The 16,111-nt window shown below is 47.9% G+C and overlaps 1 protein-coding gene across 1 annotated transcript in view; it reads left to right on the top strand.

Annotated features, from left to right (window-relative positions):
- Positions 1 to 7,369: 7,369 nt before the first annotated feature.
- EFR3B (EFR3 homolog B) overlaps positions 7,370 to 16,111 on the top strand; it is a 101,392-nt gene continuing 92,650 nt past the window's right edge. The window contains exon 1 of the mRNA XM_055400291.2: positions 7,370 to 7,615. Within this exon, the coding sequence (XP_055256266.1) occupies positions 7,609 to 7,615 (7 nt within the window). The 5' untranslated portion in view covers positions 7,370 to 7,608. The remainder of the gene's footprint in view (positions 7,616 to 16,111) is intronic.

Here is a 16,111-nt window from a genome sequence, read left to right on the forward strand (position 1 = left end):
TGTCCTGGGTCTTAGTTGTGGCACACTGGTTCTTCTGTCTTCATTACAGCATGTTGGATCTTGGGTTGCACCACGCAGACTATTAGTTGTAGCCTGTGGGATCCAGTTCCCTGACCATGGATTGAACCCAGGCCCCCTGAATTGGGAGTGCAGAGTCTTAGCCACTGCACCACCAAGGAAGTCCCTGGACATCTTAACAATATTAAATCTTCCAATCCATGAACATAGATGTCTTTCTATTTATTTGTGTTTTAATTTTTTAAAGCTGCATTCTGTAGCTTTCAGAGTCTACATCCTAGGACTATTTTTATCTCTCCTCTGACATGTCATTTTTCTGTCTTCACTTACCTACTCTCCTAGACTGTCACTTTTCTGGATGGCAAGGATGTTCTTAGTTCTCTCTCTTCTCTGCATCTTACAGAATCTCTTGCATGTAATAGGCTTTCGATAAATGCATGTTCTGTAAATTAGAACACAAGTCATCCTGACCTAACAGGCATCAGATATTAACAGGTTCAAAATCAAATTGACTTTTTTGGTTACATGCGTGTTGGTATATATTAATAGATGTCTGAGCTTCTCCATTATTTTCACCTGGGAATTGCTAAGCATCCTGTCATGAGACTGAAGTGAGCTGTCATCCCTGAGCCAGCAAAGAGAAAACTGGGCTAGAGATTTAGAAGCTGATAATTGGGTTGCTTATCAAAGAGGAGTCTTGTGGCCTCCAGAGTCCAGGGAGTAGAAAAGGAGCCAGGGATTTCTAACTTCAGGGCTGCCAAAAGCTGAGCAGGTAAACCAGCATCATTTGGGGGAGAATGAGGGGTGATTTCAAGGTCCACAGCCACTGCGAGGCAGTGAATAGACATGGTCAAGGAGCCAGGGTTTGGCTCAGACTGGCCAGGGTAATTTCCTCAGAGTGTTGGCATCTGGCCCAATTGAGGTCCTAGGGATCTTCCTCCCCAGTGCCACTTTTCAGGTCTTAGAGTTAGGCATCATCTTCTATTTTCTTCCCCAGTAGCCAGGTTTGCAACTTTCTGGAGGTGTTTTTCTTCCTCTCACCCAATTTCATCTAAACCACTCTTTAGCCAGGTTGGCCAGTCTCTGTTCAAGCCTGTTCCTTCTGGATGTGGTTTGTTTGATGCAGTTCTCCTTAGCCATGGCCTGGAAAGCCAGATTTGATCTGAGATCATCTATCTGACCAACTAGATGGTTTTTTTTTTTTCCCCAGCTGTGCATTTTCCTGTGTTTTCTTTTCTAAGTCACATCTATCAGTAAATGAAAATGACACAAAATGGGCTTTCAAGTCATTCAGAGTGTGAGTGGGCTTTGGTCTCCCTGTGAGGGCAAGGATCACACTTGGAGATGGGAGGTAATTAGTGGGGAGCAGGTGCCTCCCGACAGCTGGGAGCAAGGAGAGAGTGCAAGAATGGAAGAGTCAGGCTAAGGGCATGATAAAGCTTGAGCTTCTTAACTGCAAGCAGCATGGACATGGATTTGAGCTTCAAGTAGAAGAGGAAACTCTTCTCCAGGGACCATAGGGAGCCGCAGCCAATGAAGGGAGCCTGACCTGTCTGGAGAGTAAACACAGGGTAAACAAAGGCAGAGAGGAGGATGGCGGCCGGAGATCTGACTTAGTACTTTTAAACCTCAGCTTGTCAATAATCAATATCTCAAACTTCACAAACTCTCTGGTGAACTCTGGTTTAGAGGAGGTAAAAATCTGTCTGAAGTAGCCTTCTCCACCCTAGACAATCAGGTCCTGCTCTCCCAGCAGCAGGAAGCTCTCTGCCCTCTCAAGACCTCCCTTCAAGCCAAAGCAGCTCTCAGGGATCTGGCCAAGAGCATGTTCCCCTGACCCAGCTCCTGAAGTGTCCTGTGTTGTGGAGATGCTGTCTTCAATCAGCCCTTGGATACTTATCTGCCATTGTATTTGGCTATGGTTTTTATAGGCTGCTCTTTCCCTGCGGCTTCTGAGAAGTAGGTCAAGGTACATGCTTTAAGGGAGAGGTGCCAGGGGTTCAAGTCACCAGGCCTGGAGTCAGGAATCCTGACTATTTCAAGCTTCACAGCAAATCAGCTACCTGACATCTCAGGGGCCCATTCTCCCCTCTGGTTCTCCTTCAACCCTTCACTGGGTCTCCTGACATATTTTCCCTGAAGCTGAATTCCCTGGAGCTGTCACTTTCTTCCCTCTTGCATCCCTCTGGAAGGCCCTTTAAAGCTGTTGGCTGCTCAAGGCAGGTACCCAAGCAAAAGCTGCTGCAGTTGTGTGACTTATGGGGAGATGAGAAGCTTCTGTGAAGGCTTGGATGAGCTGGGGCCGGGAGTGGGGGTGAGGGGCTGGGGGGGTGGGGGGGCGGGGAGGGAGGGTCATGGGAGGCTGAAGATTCAGGAAGCCGAAGCCTTGGACTAAAGAACCGGCCTGTTGGCATGGAATCTTGGGTACAAGTGAGGGACCTGTGTTTTGTGTGATTGTGGGAGACTGCTTCCTGCTTCTAAGCCTGCCTTTCTCTGTTACACAGAGCAATTTAGTCTCTGGTTCAAAAGGAAACTGGGAATTGTGGTGCTTGCTCATGGCAGAGGGGATTCTTTGAGCTGCTGCAACAAAGGACATTGTTCAGAGTGACTGTGCTAATCAGGGCAAGTTTGGCCAAAGAATAATAAGCTTTTCTAAGGCAAGTTCCTCTGGCCTGATCCAACCAGTCCCAGGAGGCCCCTGGGCTCTGAAGGCAGTGGCTGCCACAGCAGGTGAACTGCTGTTAGCCCAGGAATGGGGTGGAAAGTAGAGCAACTGCTTTGGTCTGTTCAGCCCAAGACCCTCTCCAGTCCAAACCCAAGTAATGAGGGAGGGAAATACAGGTGAAGAGGAGGAGCAAATGCCGGTTAATTGAGGAAAGGGGGCATGGGACTGAACCTGCATCCCCAGAAAATGGAAGGTAGATTCTTAACCACTGGACCCCCAGGGAAGTCCTTGCTCTTTTGTTTTGACCTGTGAGCTGGAAGACTGTGTTCCAGTTTCCTTGTATGTAACATCACTACCCTAGCCTTCTACAGCACCATCTTTTGCACATATTGTATCTAAACTTCTTGATTATACTTCAGAGAAGCTGAGTATGGGCCAGATTCCTTCACCACTGAATGTATAGACCCAGAGGGACCTGAGTGCTCAGACCAAAGCACCCTGGCAAAGGATGCAGGCTGGCCAGAGTGACTCCATCCCTGGGCCCTTAGGGGCCACATACCTATGGGATCTAATTGGGAATAGAGGTTGGGGGGAGGGTGAGGACCACTCCAGATCTGGTTCAATTATGAGGATCCAGAATCACTTTCCCAAAGGATGGTACCAACTAAAGTTGCCAGATAAAACATAGGTTGAATCTAAATTTCAGATAAAAAATTTTTTTAGTATAACATGTCTCCCATATTTCATGAGACATACACTAAAAATTATTCCTTATTTATTCAAAATTCAAATTTAATTGCTAAATCTGCCAGGCTTCGATTGAACAGGGAAACCTTTGGATTGGGTGCGCAAGGCCCTCCCGATATGGCCCCAGACCACCTTTCTTGCCTCCCTTCCTACTTGGCAGCTTGTGGGTATTTAGTTCTCGGACCAGGGATTGAACTCGAACTGTGAGAGCAGTGAGAGTGCAGAGCCCTAACCACTAGACAACCAGAGAATTCCCCTCCTTTCCCACTTCTGTTCCTCATCCTTAACTCTGTTCCAACCAGATGAAACTCCAGGCTGTGTCTCACATTCTCTCCCCTCTACCATCTTGACCTTTGCAAACTGTTGTCCCTCTGGCTGAAATTATTAATCTTTACATTATCTCCACATCTAATATCCTACCCATTTCTCAAAGCCCATCGTGAATGTTTTTTCCTTCCTGAAGCTCTACTCTGCTTCCTCTATGGATCTTCACCATAGTAATTATTACATTTTGTTATTATTTTTGCATGTCTCCCCTCTCCTAAGCACCTTCCACTGTATAAAACAGATAAAACAGAGTTATCAGTAAATATTTGATAAAAAGAATGAATTAGCCTATCAGCCCTCTGAAGGCCTAAATAGGGTCTATATTGTAATGTCTAAATAATATCTGTGCTATATTGTATGTCTAAATGAGATCTGTTCTTCTTATGCACAATTTACCATATTCTTCCTTGTCATGTAATATTTTTCTCAGCATTTGTCTTGTCATCTCTGCTAGAGATTTCACTCTAAAGGCAGACACTGGGTGATGCAGACACCAATGTTTAATGAATATATTTTGTGCTGCACAGATTGCAGGGGTAGGAGTCTCTCTGCGTGTCCAGACCAAGCTAGACTCCACTCTTTTGCTTCTGCCCTGGTTCAAGGGCATAAGTGACTCTCAGTAAATTCAAAGTCACCTGACCTGATCCTAGAACTGAACAACAGAAGATGAGCTTCTTTGAGCCACCTGAGGGTCTCCGTTAAATGTGAGCTCCAGGAACCTTCTCAGAATTTCCCATGGGGCCCCTAAAACTTGCATGTGCTGCTAAGAGAGGTAAAGAGACAAAGGGAAGGTACAAAACCTGGAAACATCAAGGGAGTGGGAGAGGGTGGTGAGGCCATAGAGAAAGGGGAAGTATGGGTTTGGGATAAAACATAGAGCACTGTTCCAAGAGTCCAGTGACCTGGATTCTCTCCCTGGCTCTGTCTCTGCCTTGGGTGAAAAAGGAAAGAAAAGGTACACAGGAGGGCCAGTGTGTACTTACATAGGTTTTACATAAATTTTCTAACACCCCTGTAGGAAGCTGATGTTCAGAGACAGAGATGACTGGCCTATGGACACACAGCTCAGTGTACCAAGGAAAAGAACACAGATTAACCTCTCACAGCCTCAGGTTCCTCTTCACTAAAATTAGAGACATGATATCATCTTTAAGGGTCAGTTCAGTTTAGTTCAGTTGCTCAGTCGTGTCCAACTCTTTGAGACCCGATGGACCGCAGCACACCAAGCTTCCCTGTCCATCACCAGCTCCCAGAGCCTACTCAAACTAATGTCCATCAAGTTGGTGATGCCATCCCACCATCTCATCCTCTGTCATCCCCTTCACCTCCTGCCTTCAATCTTTCCCAGCATCAGAGTCTTTTCCAATGAGTCAGTTCTTCGCATCAGATGGCCGAAATATTGGAGTTTCAGCTTCAGTACCAGTCCTTCCAATGAATGCTCAGGACTGATTTCCTTTAGGATGGAGTGGTTTGATCTCCTTGCAGTCCAAGGAGCTCTCAAGAGTCTTCTCCAGCACCACAATTCAAAAGCATCAATTCTTCAGTGCTCAGCTTTCTTCACAGTTCAACTCTCACATCCATACATGACCCCTGGAACAACCATAGCCTTGACTAGACAGACCTTTGCTGGCAAAGTAATGTCTCTGCTTTTTAATATGCTATCTATCTTGATCATAACTTTCCTTCCAAGGAGTAAGCATCTTTTAATTTCACGGCTGTGGTCAACATCTGCAGTGATTTTGGAGCCCAAGAAAAGAAAGTCTGTCACTGTTTCCATTGTTTCCCCATCTATTTGCCATGAAGAGATGGAACTAGATGCCATGATCTTGGTTTTCTGAATATTGAGTTTTAAGCCAGCTTTTTCACTCTTCTCATTCACTTTCATCAAGAGGCTCTTTAATTCTTCTTCGCTTTCTGTTATAAGGGTGGTGTCATCTGCGTATCTGAGGTTATTGATATTTCTCCTGGCAATCTTGATTCCAGCTTGTGCTTCATCCAGCCTGGCATTTTGCATGATGTACTCAGCATATAAGTTAAATAAGCCGGTGACAATATACAGCCTTGGCGTACTCCTTTCTTGATTTGCAATCAGTCTGTTGTTTCATGTCCAGTTCTAACTATTGGTTCTTGACCTGCATACAGGTTTCTCAGGAGGCAGATCAGGTGGTCTGGTATTCCCATCTCTTTAAGAATTTTCCACAGTTTGTTGTGATCCACACAGTCAAAGGCTTTGGCGTAGTCAATAAAGCAGAAGTAGATGTTTTTCTGGAACTCTTTTGCTTTTACAATGATCCAACGGATCTTTAAGGGTCTCACCTCCTTAACTTTTGTTGTTACTGTTCAGTCGCTCAGTAGTGTCCGATTCTTTGGGAACCCATGGACAGCAGCACACCAGACTTCCCTGTCCTTCACCAACTGCCCGAGCTTCCTCAAATTCATGTCCATTGAGTCGGTGATGCCATCCAACCGTTTTATCCTCCGTCATCCCCTTCTCCTCCTGCCTTCAATCTTTCCCAGCATCAGGGGAACTTCTACTAGCAGAATTTTGAGGACAAACCCCTTCAACCATGCTGCTGCTGCTGCTTCAGTCGTGTCCGACTCTGTGTGACCCCACAGACGGAAGCCCACCAGGCTCCCCCGTCCCTGGGATTCTCCAGGCAAGAACACTGGAGTGGGTTGCCATTTCCTTCTCCAATGTGTGAAAGTGAAAAGTGAAAGTGAAGTCGCTCAGTCATGTCCGACTCTTTGCGACTCCATGGACTGCAGCCTACCAGGCTCCTCCATCCATGGGATTTTCCAGGCAAGAGTACTGGAGTGGGTTGCCATTGCCTTCTCCGCTTCAACCATGCGGTAGATGTGAAATGGAGCCTGGGTGAGAAGCCTTAGGGAAGCCATGAGCTGGGCTAGAATTTGTCTTCAGGCTATGGGCATGAGCCTTCTGCCCCTCTGTGTCTGAGTCCAGAGAGTGATCCCTGAGGCACAGGTAGAGAGTATCCTGGACACGGAGCATGTGAGTTACACGTGTGAATCCGGGAGAGGAAGAGCAAGTGACTTCCTGCAGCGCTTGAGGGGTAGTCCGGGATGCATTTCCTGCATTCCTGGCCCAGGAAGGACGGGATTTGGTAGTGAGCATTTGACCAGAGAGTGGCTGGGAGGGTAATAGCTAAGGGCTTGATTAGGAAACGGGGTCTATTAAGGGGGCCAAGGGAAGGGGTGATACTCCCCCCAATTCCTCTTCCTGGCGCCCCCTGGCTTAGCCAACACATTCTGGATAAATTTGGGGGAGGGGCAACATCTGCAGTTTCCAGCACCCCTGCCGACCCTCGGGGCCCCCTCACTTTACGGGAGCTCTTAGCTGTCGGCCTAAGCATTCCAACCAGAGCAGGGCGGGTCACTTGCCCTAGGGGACGCTGCCGTTGGAAAACGCTCTACCCAGCACCTGGGGGCGACAGCCTGGGAAAGGTGCTTCTAGGGACCTGGGTTTCTAGGAGGGTGGGAATTGCAGGGTGGGGGGCGGGGTGGGGCGTGGGCGGGGCGGCCAGGCAGTGACTGAGCCCGGGGGGAGGGACAATATTAGCATAGCCTCCGCCCCTCTCGGCGCAGCCCAGCCCAGAAACCCGAGCGGAGGCCGGCCGCGCTCAGCCCGGGCTGCTGAATGGGCGCGCGGCTCCCGTCCCCTGCCCTCGCGCGTCGGGCCCCCGCTCGAGCTCCCGAACCCGCTCCGGCTCCCGCCCCGCCCGGGCCTCCGCCGCCCGCCGCCATCCGCCAACCCGGCTGTGAATGAAAGGCCGGCGCCGCCGGGGGCTGGCTGCAGGCGACGCGGCCTCCCGGGAGGCGCTCGCCCCGCCAAGATGTATGGTAAGGAGGGCTCTCTGCCTCCGGGCTGGCAAACTTGCAGGTCGCGGACCATTGTCCCCCTGCGGGGCCCTGGCGAGGCCAGGGGGTGCGGACTCGGTGCCCGGCTGGGCTCTCTCTGTCGCTCGGTGTGCGCGCGCCTGCGTTGGGAGGACAAAGATGCTCAGGACCGGAGACCCAGGGGTCCTTGTGGTCCTTCGGGCCGCTTGTTTGAGGGCTCTGGAGCGAGTGGGCGGTGGTCCGTCGGGGTGCGGCGGGGCTCGGGGGATCCGAAGCAGCTGGGTTTCGGGGAAAGCGAGTCTCCCTTGGTGCCGAGGAGACAGGGGGTGTTGGTGGAGGTGGTCGTGTGACAGCATTTGCAGAATTAACAAAAGCAGGTTGTACTGGGGAGTTTTATGCGGGAAACCGGTCCGGAATTGCGGGGAGACGCTCACTGGCTGCCTGGTGCCGGCTCCGAGGATGTGGGAGGCGGCGCCCGCGGTGCAGAGGGCTGGCCAGCGAGCCAGTTCTGGGAGACTGGTCTCGCCGCCCCTGGATGGACCTGGCCTCTGCCCGCCCCTGCCCCCCGTGGGACCCAAGCTCCCGAACTTCCGGGTATACCCTCGGCGGTGCTGAAAGGCAGAGACGCTGCCGAGGGTGCCAGGCAGCTCTGGGTGGCCACCTCTGTCTTTCACCCGATCTCTCTTGCCCCCTTCCACGGCCATCCCCTCAACTGATGTGCAACAGTTAGCCAGACCCTCATGATGCCCTGCCCTGCCTTAAAATGGTCCAGGAATTCCTCTGGGTTTGGAGGCAGCGTGGGTGAAGAAAAGAGCACTGGGGGTCCAGATTGCAGCCTGGAGGAATGGAGCACGGGAGACCCAGACCAGTTTAAAAATCAACTGCATTATAGAGCCTCCAGCTGCTGTGTGTGTGTCAGAGACCAGAGACAGACAGGCAGGGACAGAGAAGAGAGAGAGGATACCTATGGACTAAAGTCGTCAGAACTCAGGCTCTGGTAGCTATTTAGGGCCAGCAGAAGAGCTGGAGCTATGCTCAGCTCCCACCCCCGCAGCCAGGTAGGGGCTCAGGTGGCACCCGAGGGGTGAGTGTTGGAAGAAAAGCACATTCTGGATTTAATCCATCACCGAGTCTGCTTGGCTGCCTCACTCTGCAAACACTGAGTCACAAAGTTTGTTGGAGGCACAGGAAGCTGAGAGCGGAGTGCAGAGAGGCTCAGCGGTCGGTGAGCCTTGTCATTTAGAGACACTCCACCTTATGATCAGCCTCCTCTCCTGCCCTCTTTGGTCACACATGTGCATTTCTGAACCATGGGGAACATCAGCAGGTCCCTTCAGCAAGTATCCTTTCTCTCCCAATGGACCAAGGTCGGGGAGTGGAGTGGGAGGGGATTGACTTCAGAGCGTGTGCTGCTGGCCAGTGTGGACTCTGCAGAAATGGTAGCAAGGCAGTTATGTTTTATAAACTTGAAGCTTGTGAGGTTCCCAGGAGAGAGCTATATTTTCTTACTCTCTGTCTCCCCCCCCCGCCCCCCCAATTCTTTTCTGCAGAGTGAGCAGCCTAAGGCTGCAGATCACTTGACCAAAGCATGTGACTGCAGGGGCACCTGCAGTGGGGAAGGAGTTAGGACAAGGCCCATCAGAGTGGGTAAGAATTAAGAGTGCTAGTTCTGCTGGGTCACCTGGCAGCATGCAGTCCAAGACTGTTTGATGACTGATCCCAGGATACCTGAGCAGTGGGGGTCCCAATCTACCCCTGTTGCGTGAAGCAAGTCAAGGAAGAGTTGGATAGTACAGAAAGGTGAGCTGGGAAGCTGGCGTATCTGGGTGCTATTTTTGGATACATCACAGATTTTCAGGTCTTTTTTATAATATGTTCTTATTCCTCCAGACACAAACAGTGACGGTCCTCACCCCTGAATCATTCATAGAAAGATTATAATGAAGGAAACCTCTGGGCAGTTGCCTGCAGCAGAGTCTTGCCAGTGCTGGTTGGGAGATGATTACTGAGTTTTAGTGCAAAGCCTTGTCTCAGGAGTTGTGAGAAGCACCCACTCTCCAAGGGGAGGGCTCGTTGGCCTGGATTTTAGTATTTTCTTGATGCTTATGAAAAGAAAGTGTCCACGTCATACTTTCAGTCATTCTGTCCTCAGAGGCAGTCAAATGATGAAATAAGAAGTGAATAAGGAGATTGGGAAGGTGTAGAATAATAGACTTCTTATATTTGGTTCTTATTTTTCTAGTGATTTATCCAGGATGACACAATTATATAGAAAGGGGCAAAATGAAAATGGGGGCTTCCAAGCCCAGTACCCCACCCCTCCCCTAATGCCCTAGGTAAGTGCTCATTAGGAAAATGCCACCAGGGATTTCATTCACTGTTGGGCAGTGAGGCCTCTGTGTGGAGCCAACAGTCATCTAAGAGCTTTAGGTAAAGATGTCCCTCGACCATGCACGTGGTTACGGGATCCATTACCAACGTGCATAACCTCACTCCCATTGCCGCCTCTCAGTTGCATGGTGATGCTGGACAGATCTTCATCTCCCCTCGTGTCTCCTCCTCACTTCCCTCTGTCCTCGACATCTCAGTCTCTCTGGGTCCTCAATGTCCCCCATCTTCTTCCTCCCATCTATGGGAGAATAAGGGTCCCTTGTCTTTGCTAGAGGACATGGTATCATCTGGGACAGAAAGAATCCTAGACCTGGCATCAGCCCATCTCAACCCACAGTCAGATGATGGCTATTTCACCTTAGACAGGTGGGTTTGTCTCTTGGAATCACATCTCTGTTTTAAATGACAAGATACCCATGTATCCCCCAGTTCTGTGCGAGCCTCAGGGCTGGCCCCTGGGTGTGACAGTGCATTATAGGAGGTTCTGCACTCACAAGACAAATCACTCAAGAGCCTGTGTCCTTCAGGTTCTCCTGGGCCTTTGCCCTTCTCTCTTCCTCTCTGAGGCTCCTGAAGATGCGTGTTTGCATCATCTTCCCCACCTCCCACTTGAACACACAAGTCACCTTGACCTAGCTAACCACTCAAGCCATTGAACCACTTCTGCTTCCCTTCACCAGCCTTACTCATGCCTCTCTGAACCATCACTCATTCCTAAACCCCAGTCACTTTTTGGAAATGGCTCTCCAAAAGGTCACAGGTGACTCCCCACAATCTTGTTTATACCTATGAACATAGATTGACAAGGGACCTGGGAAAATAAAAGCACTTTATACTGGGATGGGAAGACTGTGGGCAAATTCTCTGCAAAAAATGGATTCCCAATAGGTTTTTCTGTGTGTGTGTATATGTTAGAATTACATAATTAAAAGTTTCCCTAACCCTTTCCCCGGGGATGAAGCCACAGTGGTCTTGCCTAGAAGCCGCCAACTGAGCCCCCGAGGTGAGGTCAAGCTCTCTAAGAAATGCTGCACTTGGAATCAGGGCAGCTGGACGTGAAGACAATTGGGATGGCTTTCCCCAGAACCCCTGTCTGGGTGGCCCCAACCCCCTAAAACTAAAGCTGCCCTAACAAACCCCTCCTCACCTCTAGGTGCTGCCCGATCCCCAACACATGCCTTTCTTCATGCTTTGTGAGCCAGAAAGCTGACTGTAGGGAAAATAGCTGTGGCACACAGCTTCCTGTAAATGTGCCTTACAGAGCGCTTGTGTGTGACTTGTGGATGGTGGGGAGATGTGCAAGGGGGGGCTGACTCCACCTGTGACACAACGGCTCACCTTTGCAGACAGCTCCATGGATCCTGCTGCTCCTCATCACAGGAGACTCCCACAACATGCACACAGGCACACACGCTCCACCCTCGTCCCCTGAATCCTGAGGCGGCCCCATGATGCAGCATGTGGTTGTGAGACTCCTCCCCCCTTTCCCTCTGACCCCTGTATTCCCCTTAGGAGGGGATTCAGGATGAGTAGAGCTTATTTTCTCTCTTGTTGCTCACAGTTCAGTGATTTCAAACGGCTGCAGTTTTCTTCTTGCACATAAATAAAAACAAAAAGTTCATATCACCTTGTGGAAACCATGGAAAAGTGAGGAGGGGAAAAAACCACCCGCAATCTTACCCACTAGAACCACCCTTTTATACTGTTCTATAAATTACCCCTGAGATTTTGTGCTCACCTGCCTTGCCCTTTCTTTTCTCTTTCTCTTGCCTGATCCTGGCGTAGTAGCCTGGTTGTGATGGCACCTCTGCCCCTCAGGTAACCTTGAACTTGACTTTCTGAGCCTGTCTCCTGGCTCTACAAGATGACAATGCTTGTTTCATGGCAAGGATTAATCAGAGTCAGAGAGCTGCCCTCACTCTCCCTCTCCTTCCCTTTCTTCAACTTTCTCTCATCTCTCTGTTTCTTAGCTTTAAAACAGGTGCAACAACAAAACAAATGAAAACTTATGTCTCAAAGCTCAATAACAAACGGTGCTTGTGATGCTGTTCCTGGTATAAAGAAAAGGAAAAAAAAAACCTACTTGAAAAGCATCTTTTGGGAATGCCCTGGCAATCCAGTGGTTTGGACTCTACACTTCACTGTGGGATGTGGGGGTGGGGTGGGGACAGATTCGATCCCTAGTCAGGAAACTAAGATCCTGCAAGCCACGGCACACTGCCAAAAAGGAAAGAAAAGCATCTTTTCCGCACCCCCCTCCAGTAGTCATCCAATCTTTCTAGAAAACCTGGAAAGCACAATAAACTATAAGCAAGTATAACTGCTTTTACTGTTTTGATATCGTTTCTTTCATGCATTTGTTTATGTGGTTAGAATTATTCATTTCCTATAATCTGGTATTTTATTTTTTTTCTACTTTACATATAAGCATTCCCCCAGCCCCAAGTTAACACAGAATCATTGGCTGCCATTTTTAATGCCCTGTAACAGTCCACTTAATGGACATATAATTTCCTTATTGTACATTTAAGTTATTCATAAAGATTCAGTATTATAACCCTGGGAGGAGTCCCTGGTGCCCAGGGCTTTCTCTGGACTTTGAAATATGTCCCTAACCCTCCAGTGAGTTGGGACTTCCCACGTGGCTCAGCAGTAAAGAATCTGCCTGCAATGCAAAAACTGCTGGAGATATGAATTAAATCCCTGGGTTGAGAAGATCCCCTGGAGGTGGGCATGGCAACCCATTCCAGTATCCTTGCCTGGAGAATCCCATGGACAGAGGAGCCCAGCAGGCTATAGTCCATGGGTCGCAAAGAGTCAGACACGACTGAAGCAACTTAGCATGCATACATAAATGCACACACCAATGTGTATAGACATTTTAAAGCTTTTACATATTGACAAGTTGTTTTCAATTTGTACTGATTACACCAGCAGTTATGAGAGTATCTATCTCCTTTCGCTCTCAAAAGCTTTAAAAATTGAGATTTTTTTCCTTATCTTTGTTAATTTGATAGCAAACAACATTTTAACTTGTATTCTTTATTACTAGTGAAGTTAAACACTTCCTATGTTTTTTAACCTTTTGTGTTTTAGTGAATTATCATATGAATATGACTAGTTTATTTATTGAGGATTTAACCTTTTGTCTGTCATTTGCTTTATGCTTTGTATTTTGAAGGGAAAGAGACATGAACTGTCAAGTATTTGTGGAGTATCAACTTTATATGATACTACACAGAGCCACAAAAAGATGCCGATTCCAGTGGGCAAATGAGTTCTAAAGACCTGCAAAAAATTAAACAATACAGAGACACGATCGGTAAAATTACCCAGTTTTGCAAGGTGGAATGGAGTTACTCTTCAAATAGTCAGCCAGCAATATTTTGATTTGGAAGAGACCCCTGGGAGGTGGAGCCATTAGGAGAGCTTCAGAGGACAGCAAGCATTTGTGTGAGGTTTTGCGGGCTGTGAGGATGGGTCCCCGGGGTCGGGGGTCGGGGGTGGAGCGTGCCAGGTAGACACAGCAGTGTCAGCGCACAGAGGTGGGGAAAGAAAAGACATATCCAGGGACAGTTAGGGGAGCTACCTGGGATTGGGCAGAGTTTAGGTGATGGAGTGTGTGATGAGAAGGAGATTTTGTCAGGATAAGGAGTTTTCACTTATCCCTATGAGCAGTAGGAGCCAGGATGAATTTGAAACTGTCAAATGGCTGATTTTGCTCAACTAATGCTTTAAAGAAATGAAAACTAGGGGGCACTGTGCAGAATGTGTGTGGGCGGAGGGGGGCAGATGATGGGAAGATGAAGAAAAGAGAAAGAGATAGCTGCTACAGCTGCAGGAGTGAGAAAGTTTTGGACCAGTTACAACTGTGCATATGTAGTAGAAGATGTTCGCCCCTTAAAAAAAATAGTGATGGGAGTGGGTGGGAGGGAGTGGGCGCAGGTGGGGATAAGGTGAACTGAACCTTAAAAAATTCCCATGGTACATAAAATGTGGGTTATATAAGAAGATATAAAAAATAGTTTGTTTATTTTGAAATAGGTGCTAAATTACCTCAAACAGTACATTTATTATAATCTAGCTAGTACTAAGGAGAAGGCAATGGCATCCCACTCCAGTACTCTTGCCTGGAAACTCCCATGGATGGAGGAGCCTGGTGGGCTGCAGTCCGTGGGGTTGCTAAGAGTCAGACATGACTGAGCGACTTCACTTTCATTTTTCCTTTCATGCATTGGAGAAGGAAATGGCAACCCACTCCAGTATTCTTGTCTGGAGAATCCCAGGGACGGGGGAGCCTGGTGGGCTGCCGTCTATGGGGTCGCACAGAGTCGGACACGACTGAAGTGACTTAGCAGCAGCAGCTAGTACTAAAGAGGATTTGGAGCGTATATTTTAAACATGCACACACAAACACACACACCTGTGCTATGATAAATAAAGAGATCAACTCAAAGAAAATCTTAGAGTAAAACAGAGGGAAAAAAGCCAAAAATAAAGTCGTATCAGGGAAAAAGTACCTACCACCTAGCCCTGTCGCAAATTCAGTTTTGAGCTTCCTGAGCTCACAGGAGAAAAGTCATTTGCAAAACTCATGGCATCTATAAATTTTTTTTTAAAGATGCAGTTGCCTTGGACAAATACAGCTTTTTGAGATGCTAAGATAAATTCCTCCCCGAGTTCCTCCTTAAGGAGGAGATATTTCAAAAGTATTGACCTAAATTCTATTTTTCTTTTGAAAATATAGTTCCCCTCATTGGCTGTATTCCAGTTCATAGAGTATGAAAGAAAAGAAAGAAAGAGAAAGTCTCTCAGTCGTGTCCAACTCTTTGCAACTCCATAGACTATACAGTCCATGGCATTCTCCAGGCCAGAATACTGGAGTGGGTAGCCTTTCCCTTCTCCAGGGGATCTTCCCAACCCAAGGATCGAACCCAGGTCTCCAGCATTGCAGGCAGATTCTTTACCTGCTGAGCCACAAGGGAAGCCCCTTGTAGAGTATGAAGACTGGTTCAAATTGGAGTTTGTGGTTTTGATTCCTCCCTCAGACTCTGCTTGTGGCTTCCTTCCTAGTTCGGATAAGCCAGGACTTGCCGAGGCTCTTGCCCACATTTGAAGCTGTGGATATTATTTTCTCCCTCCATGGATGAATGTCACTCCGTGTGTCTTTTGAGAATATGCTCCCTGGAGAAGCTATTCTTGCCTCTACAATCCATGGAAGCTGTCTATCCCTCTCATTCACTTGCCTTACAGTAAGTCCCCTACATACGAATCTTCAAGTTGCAACCTTTAAAAGATGCAAACATGTATCTGGTTCCAGCAAGGAACCTGAACCTGTGCCATCGTGGCATGAGTTAAATTGCAGCTTTCCCTCCGTCTCCTTTTGCTGAAGATCCTTCGGCTCTACCGTCTCCCACCTTGTCTCCCTCCTCCAATCAGTAACTCTTCTTACCTGTTCACTTGAAGCCAGCTCCTGGGTGCCAGCTGTTGTACTGTACTACTGTACTTTTCAAGGTTCTGAACTCTTAGATTTAAAATGTTTATTTTTGTGTTTGTTTTTATGTATGTATTATTTATGTGAGAATTATTAGAAACCTATTACAGTACAGTACTATGTAGCCAATTGTGTTAGTTGGGTGCCTAGGCTAACTTTGTTGGACTTATGAACTTGCTCTTCAAACCAAACCCACTTGTATGTAGGGGACTTAATATATTTTAATTCACTGCACAGCCATTGACCACAATCTAATATTCCTCTTGTCTGCGTTTCCCACCGTTCACTTCTCTTGTTCCTTACTGCATCTTTAGGGCACAGAGCACTGCCTGGTAAAAAGCAGATGCTCAAAAACCTACTCTTTCATCCTCATTGAATGAATGAACCCTGAGCTAGAGGTCTTTTCTAAAATTTATCTCTTTATAATTTCGTTTCCATTCATTGGGCACCACTATGTGCCAAGCAGTAGTCTAAGCACTTTTTAAGTATTTACTGATTTTTTTTGTTGTTCAGTGGATAAGTCATTTCCAACTCTTTGTGACCCCGTGGACTGCAGCACACCAGACTCCTCTGTCCTCCACTCTCTCCCGGACTTTGCTCAAATACATGTCCAT

The sequence above is a fragment of the Moschus berezovskii genome, chromosome 11 (genome assembly GCF_049115385.1).
Source record: "Moschus berezovskii isolate FMDL1 chromosome 11, NW_MosBer_1.0, whole genome shotgun sequence".
NCBI classification, from domain to species: Eukaryota; Metazoa; Chordata; class Mammalia; order Artiodactyla; family Moschidae; genus Moschus; species Moschus berezovskii.